At 63.8% G+C, this 6,621-nt stretch overlaps 1 protein-coding gene across 2 annotated transcripts; it reads left to right on the forward strand.

The window, feature by feature from the left end:
- The first annotated feature begins 32 nt into the window (after positions 1-32).
- Positions 33-6,179, forward strand: TRAF4 (TNF receptor associated factor 4). 2 transcript variants are annotated; one of them, XM_072353721.1, is made up of 8 exons: positions 33-1,092; positions 1,940-2,234; positions 3,683-3,734; positions 3,952-4,056; positions 4,155-4,316; positions 4,464-4,625; positions 4,699-4,854; positions 5,178-6,179. In XM_072353721.1, exons 2-8 carry the CDS (start codon positions 2,092-2,094, stop codon positions 5,808-5,810), a joined length of 1,413 nt encoding a protein of 470 aa, XP_072209822.1. In that variant the 5' UTR covers positions 33-1,092; positions 1,940-2,091; the 3' UTR covers positions 5,811-6,179. The 2 variants fall into 2 exon arrangements, with proteins under 2 accessions (XP_072209822.1, XP_072209823.1); XM_072353722.1 differs by having other exon boundaries at positions 1,945-2,234.
- The last annotated feature ends 442 nt before the right edge of the window (positions 6,180-6,621 follow it).

The following is a 6,621-nucleotide window of genomic DNA, read 5'->3' on the forward strand; positions in this document are numbered from 1 at the left end:
AGCCAGCTCCTCTCCAGGGCTGGCAGGTGGCTGGCACAGAAATCCCTGCCACCTTCTGCCTTGTCAATGGTGGCATCAATGTGCCACTACCCCGGGGCTACCAAAGTGGGGCTGAGTCCCCACCACCGTGCTGACAATCAGGGCTTGTTTTATGGCTTGGGCTGCAGGGTGGCACCAGCTCAGCTACTGGGACCTTTTACACCCCCATAGGAAGGGGGGGGGGGCAGAATCCCTCCTGCTTTGTGCTGGGTTGGGGCTTTGCTGCAGCTCCGGGGAATTTCAGTTCAGCTGCAAAACCCGGCGAAATGATTTGAATAATTTAATAGCGGGCTGTGACCGAGCCTGGCGAAAGGCGAAAGGAAACAAAGAGGCCCCCCCGGCCCCCGAGCAACAATAGCTCCTGAAACGACAAGCCGAAGCACGTCCGTGTGCCGCAGGCAGCGAGCAGCCCCAGCAAATGGGCCGGTTGCAAATAGGCCGGTTGCATTCCTCCCGTCTGCTGCTTTGTTTCCTTACTGCTGCAGCTCCTGGTCAAATCGGGGTTTGTTCCCTTCTTGGCCTTGTTTTCTTGCTGCGGGGAGAGGTCGGCGGTTGGGGCTGTTGGTTCCCGTGCCTGCTAAGATGAGCAGCCATCCCGCTGACCTCGGGCCGTTGCTGGAGGCAGGAAACAGCCCCGAACGTCCTGCAGCTCCCTGAGCTGCTCGCATTTGCTTCTCGCAGCCCCCTCTCGCTCCCAGCCCCGTTCCCACGAGGCTTCACATACGGGCGGCTTCTGTCTGTCCATCCCCCCCCCGATGCAGCAACAAGGGTCCCAAAGCACGGAGCCCAGCTCTCTCCTTTCCACCTCAGCTTTGCAAACGTTGCTTTTTCATCCTCTTCATTCCTGCTAACCCAGGCGGACGGACGGACGGACAGACGCTGCTGGAGGAAACCCGGCTGGTTTTGGGGGCCGGAGCCGTCACGGGGGATAAAGCAACATATTGGTACTACAAAGACCAGGGCTCTGCCCGGAGGCGGAGTGACACCAAAGTGACACCAAAGTGACACCAAAGTGACACCAAAGTGACACCACAGTGAGAGCCAAACGTCGCGGTGAGTGAGAGGAGGGGGTTCATTAGAGAGAGGGGGAAATGAAGGGGGGGGAGGTGTCTTTGTTTGAGGGTCTGACACCTCCGTGCCGTCCTGCTGGCAGCCCCTGAGCCTTCAGATGGCTTTGTCAGCTCCGAGCTAATGAGGCTGAGGTGCTCTTGAAACGAGGTTAAGGAAAAAAAGGGGGGGATCCATTCAAACATCAAAGAGATGGAACTTATAAAGCCTGGCAAAGGGGGGGAGCAGAACCTCCCAGCCTCGAATAGAGCGTGGTTCCGAGTCTTGCTTTGGGCAAACCCGGCTGGGACAAAAGGCAGGTTGTGCTGCTATGGGGGTTTTACTGTGAGCTCCGGTGAGTGACAAGGAGAGGCTGAGCCGCCCCCTGCAGCCCCTCTCCTCCTCCTCCACGTGTGAATGGAGATGTGGCAGCACGTTGTGGCCCCGCTGCTGCTGCCCGTGCGGGGCTGCCGAGGGCTGGAGGCGTGTTGGCAGCCCGTCAGCTGGTGCTGCTCGTCTCTGGGGAGAAGGGGGGAACGCTCCCATATGCTGCTCAGCTCCGAGGGGCCGCGCAGGGGGCTGGGAAGGACCTGCCTTTATTCCGCATCCCACCCCACCTCACCCCATTCTGCTTTGCCGGAGCTGCTCCGGCTCATCTCATCCTATACGACCCCATCCCTCTCTATCCTACAGCACCTCACCCCATCCCACTCCATCCTGTACCGACCCCATCCCGTCCCACTCCATCCTACACAACCCCATCCCCTCCTGCCCCATCCCGTCCCACTCTATCCCATACGTTCCCACCCCGCTCACCCCCACATCCCATCTAACCTCCCCTATCTCCTATCAGTGCAGCCCCACGCGGTGCCCCCCGACCCCCCGTTCTCTCCCCGCCCGCCTTGCGGGACTCGGGGCGGTTTCGTTGCGGTTGTCGCCGCCCCGGGGCGGAGTCGGTTCCGATCAGCGGAGCGGTGAGCGGCGCGGGGCCGGGAGCGGTGCGAGATGCCGGGCTACGACTACAAACTGCTGGAGAGGCCGCGGCGGAGGGTGCTGTGCCCGCTGTGCGGGAAGCCCATGCGGGAACCGGTGCGGGTCTCCACCTGCGGACACCGCTTCTGTGACACCTGCCTGCAGGAGTTCCTCAGGTGAGCTCCTCTGTCCCCCCCATCCCAGCTCTGAAGCCGTCCCGACTAATGCGGGGAACGCGCTGGGTGCTGCCGGGGTGCGGGGTTGGAAGGGGACCGGGGGGTGGGGGGGGACTCGTGGGTGCCCCCCACTCGTGACAGCCTCCTTCGGGCTCGGAGGACAAGGAGGAGGAGGAGGAGGAGGAGGCCGAGCCCGGCGTCTTCCTGCCGGGGCCACGCAGGAAGGAAGCGGTGGGGCCCCCCCATCCCGCACCCCCCGGACCGTAGGGCTGTATGCGGGGGGATCCACGCGCGGGGCGGCCCCTTCCCCGCGTTCCGCCGCCTCCGGTTCAGCCTCGCCCCGCACCGACGACCTTTGCACGGGGAGGGGCGGGGGGGGGCACGTTGGTTTCTGCGAAACCGGGCGTTCCCGGGGCCGGTGCCAGGGCTGAGCCGAGCCGCGATCCCACCCGCGGCCGTGGGGAGCCGGGGACGGACGGCGGGAGACCCCACGGGGCAGCTGGGGGAAGGTTCGGGGGTTGAGTTTGGGGGGGGGGGGGGGGGGGGGGAAACCTTCTCGACGTGAAGGTCAGAGGGAAGGACGGTGCCCCCGGCGCTGCCTCAGCACATTCCCTGCCCGATGGAGCGTGAGCAATGGGGCTGCCGCCGCGGGGATTGCGCCCAGACCCCCGGCCCGTTTGGGATCGTGGCCCCCCCGGCCCAACGGGGCACGTGGCAGGGCTGTGTCGGACCCCCGGCAGCACGGTTGGGGGGGGGCTGTCCTGGTGCTGTGTACCGGGTGGCACCGTGGGGTTGGTCACTGCTGTGACTTGGTGGCCCCACTCGTGCCAAGGGCACATGGAGTCTGTTATGGGGGATGGATGATTTCCGTGCCCAGCCACCAGAGCCGGGGTCCCAGCTGTGCACCCCCACGGGCAGCACCCAAAGGTGCCATAGCAGTGGCTCCCAGCCAGCTGTGCCGGGTCACCCATTCAGCTCCGTCCCCATTTCCCACCCCACACCATCCCTCTGTGGGTCACGGTGACACCAGGTAGTGTTCACCAGCTGTGCCCCACTGAGGACTTTTAGCACTCATCCCCTTGGGGTTCCCCCCACGTGCTGCTGACCCCGCTCCGTGCACGTCCCCCTCCACCCCACCTCTTCGGGGCCATTTCCTGGTGAGCAGCTTCCTATGGGGCCGTGCATCCGTGTTGCACATCTGGCGTCCAGCTGCTGGCCCCCAGCTCACGGAGCAGCCCCTCCGGCCCCATCCCGGGCCGTGTGAAGGGGCTCCAGATGGTGCCACGCTCCCAAGGGGGGGGTGTCTGGCGGGGGCATTTCCCAGCCCTGACAGATGGAGCGGCCGCCGCCAGGATTAGGGCTCCCCGAGGGCTGGATTTGGTGCACCAGGGGGGGGCTCTGTGGATGTGTCAGCCCCTCATCCCCACCCTTCTCTCTTTCTCCTGCAGCGAAGGCGTCTTCAAGTGCCCCGAGGATCAGCTGCCCCTGGACTACGCCAAGGTGAGCCCAACGTCCCCCCATCCCCAATGTGGGTCCGGCCCAGCCCTGGTGCCTGGCACGGGCGCTGCTGTGGATCAACAGCCCTTTGTGCCGCAGCAGTGGGAAGCGGAAACCCGCTCCCGACAAAGGGCGCTTGTTGCTGTGCTGGCTGGGGGGGGTTCTGGCCCTGGGCACTGCGCCCATGGCTTGATGCAACCCCCCCCCCACACACACACAGATCTACCCAGACCCCGAGCTGGAAGCCCAAGTGCTGAGCTTGGCCATCCGCTGCATCCACAGCGAGGAGGGCTGCCGCTGGACCGGGCTCATCCGGCACCTGCAGGTAGGACAGGGGGAAAGGAGCACCCTGCATCACCCCGCATCACCCCGCATCACCCCACAGCCCAGCCCTGACCATCCCTCTGCACCCTTTTCCCCCAGGCCCACCTGGGCACCTGCGGCTTCAACGTCATCCCCTGCCCCAACCGCTGCAGCACCAAACTGAGCCGCCGCGATCTGCCCCAGCACCTGCAGCACGGCTGCCCCAAGCGCCGCGTCCAGTGCGAGTTCTGTGCCGGGGACTTCACCGGGGAGGCGTTCGAGGTGGGCGCCGCTAGGGGACAGTGTGACCATGGGGATGTATGGGGGATGTATGGGGATAGCAAAGGGGCCGTGGAGGATGTGGATGGGCTGTAGGGCGCCGTGGGGATGCAGTGGAGCTGGCAGCACTGATAGTGCCTCTGTCCACAGGGCCACCAGGGAACATGTCCCCAGGAAAGCGTGTACTGTGAGAACAAGTGTGGGGCTCGCATGATGCGGCGCCTGCTGTCCCAGCACAGCCTGGCCGAGTGCCCCAAGCGCACCCAGCCCTGCACCTACTGCTCCAAGGAGTTTGTCTTCGACACCATCCAGGTGAGACGGGGCCATAAGGGTTGGGGTGCCCCGCCGCCTCTCAGCCCCAATAACACCCAGCTTCTGTCCCCAGAACCACCAGTACCAGTGTCCCCGGTACCCTGTGCCCTGCCCCAACCAGTGTGGGACACCCAACATCGCCCGGGAGGACGTGCCCACGCACCTGAAGGAGAGCTGCAGCACTGCCATGCTGCTGTGTCCCTTCAAGGAGGCAGGATGCAAACACAGGGTGAGCGTTCCCAGCCCCGTGCTCGTGTCTCCATACCATCCTGGTGTCCTGATGTGCCCCGTCCCTGCTATGCATCCCATTGCTGGTGGTGGCTCTGCTCTGCTCCATCCCATCCCTGTGGCCACGTGGTGTCTCCATCCTGTCCTGTCCCCATCCTGTCCTCTGTCCCTGCCACTCTGCTGCTCCATCCTGCTGTCTGTGTGCCATCCCTTATCCCTATGGCACCCCTCCGCCATCCCCTCCAACACCCTGACACCATCCTCATGTGTCTCACCCCACCATCCCTGTGTGTCCCTGTGCTGACGGTCCCGTTGTGCCCACAGTGCCCCAAGCTGGCCATGGGCCGGCACCTGGAGGAGAGCACCAAGGCACACCTGGGCATGGTGTGTGCGCTGGTGAGCCGACAGCGCCAAGAGATCCTGGAGCTGCGTCGCGACGTGGAGGAGCTGTCGGTGAGCAGCGATGGGACCCTCATCTGGAAGATCTCCGACTACACCCGCAAGCTGCAGGAGGCCAAAACCCGCAGCAACTACGAGTTCTTCAGCCCTCCTTTCTACACCCACAAGTACGGCTACAAGCTGCAGGTCTCGGCGTTCCTCAACGGCAACGGGAGCGGGGAGAACAGCCACCTGTCGGTGTACATCCGCGTGCTGCCGGGGGAATACGACAACCTCTTGGAGTGGCCTTTCTCCTACCGTGTCACCTTCTCGCTGCTGGATCAGAGCGACCCGTCACTCTCCAAACCCCAACACATCACCGAGACCTTCCATCCCGACCCCAACTGGAAGAACTTCCAGAAGCCGGGAGCGTCGCGGGGTTCTCTGGATGAAAGCACGTTGGGTTTTGGTTACCCCAAGTTCATCTCCCACGAGGACATCAAGAAGAGAAACTACGTGCGGGACAACGCCATCTTCATCAGGGCGTCCGTGGAGATCCCCCAAAAGATCCTCAACTGAACCCCCCTATAATGGGGGGTGACACGATGCGGTCCCCCCTATAATGGGTTGGGGGGGACACGACGCGGTGCTGTCCGTGGTGCTGAACCCCGGGGGTGGGGGCTCTCGGTGGGGGTAGCGGTGGTGTTCCTTGGGGGGTGTGGGACCCCACTGCCCCCTTCTCAGGTGCCCGGGGGGGTGCAGGGGGCTGTGCCCTCCATTTCCTCACTCCCCACCATCAGCCTTCTTGGGGACCTGGGGGTCCCCGCTGCCCAGAGCCATATTTTATAAGCTGGTGCCCCCCTCCCCCCCCGGCACATATTGGTTATTTATTACCCCGATGCCCCTTCCCTGATTTTTTTGTTTTTCAATAAACTCTTCTTGTATTTATTAGGAGCTCCTTCGTGTCCCCTGCACACAGACTGGGCCGGGGGGGCTCCATGTCCCTGCGGGGTGTGCAGGGAATGTCTGACCCCACAGCAGCCGGGTGCGGATGGAGGCGGTTAATTGGGTAATTAGTGATGGTTTGTGGTGCTGGGGTCATGGTGGGGGCCATTGGAGCACCAGGAGAGCAGGTGAGGGGCACGGGGTGATGGTGGTGGCACATCCTCGGCCCGGAGGGGCACACGGCAGTGCTGGCGTGCGATGAACCCGGTGCCATTCTCGTGCCCAGAGGCAGCACTTTATATTGGCTCCATAACTATCATTGGGTCCACGTTCACTCCTACCCGTGCTGGTGCTCGATGCTGCCCCACTGTGGTAGCTGGGATCCTGACCTGGTGCTCGATGTTATCCCCTATTAGCACCTATATCGTCTCTTACCGATCCCGGT

This window comes from Excalfactoria chinensis, chromosome 19, assembly GCF_039878825.1.
Source record: "Excalfactoria chinensis isolate bCotChi1 chromosome 19, bCotChi1.hap2, whole genome shotgun sequence".
In the NCBI taxonomy this organism is placed as follows: Eukaryota; Metazoa; Chordata; class Aves; order Galliformes; family Phasianidae; genus Excalfactoria; species Excalfactoria chinensis.

Bases quoted from the DNA above. Each gene is read 5' to 3' on its own strand.
- TRAF4 (XM_072353721.1), top strand. From the start codon at position 2,092: ATGCCGGGCTACGACTACAAACTGCTGGAGAGGCCGCGGCGGAGGGTG. The intron at 3,735-3,951 runs GTGAGCCCAACG...ACACACACACAG, and splicing joins TGCCCCTGGACTACGCCAAG to ATCTACCCAGACCCCGAGCT. The intron at 4,317-4,463 runs GTGGGCGCCGCT...CTCTGTCCACAG, and splicing joins TCACCGGGGAGGCGTTCGAG to GGCCACCAGGGAACATGTCC.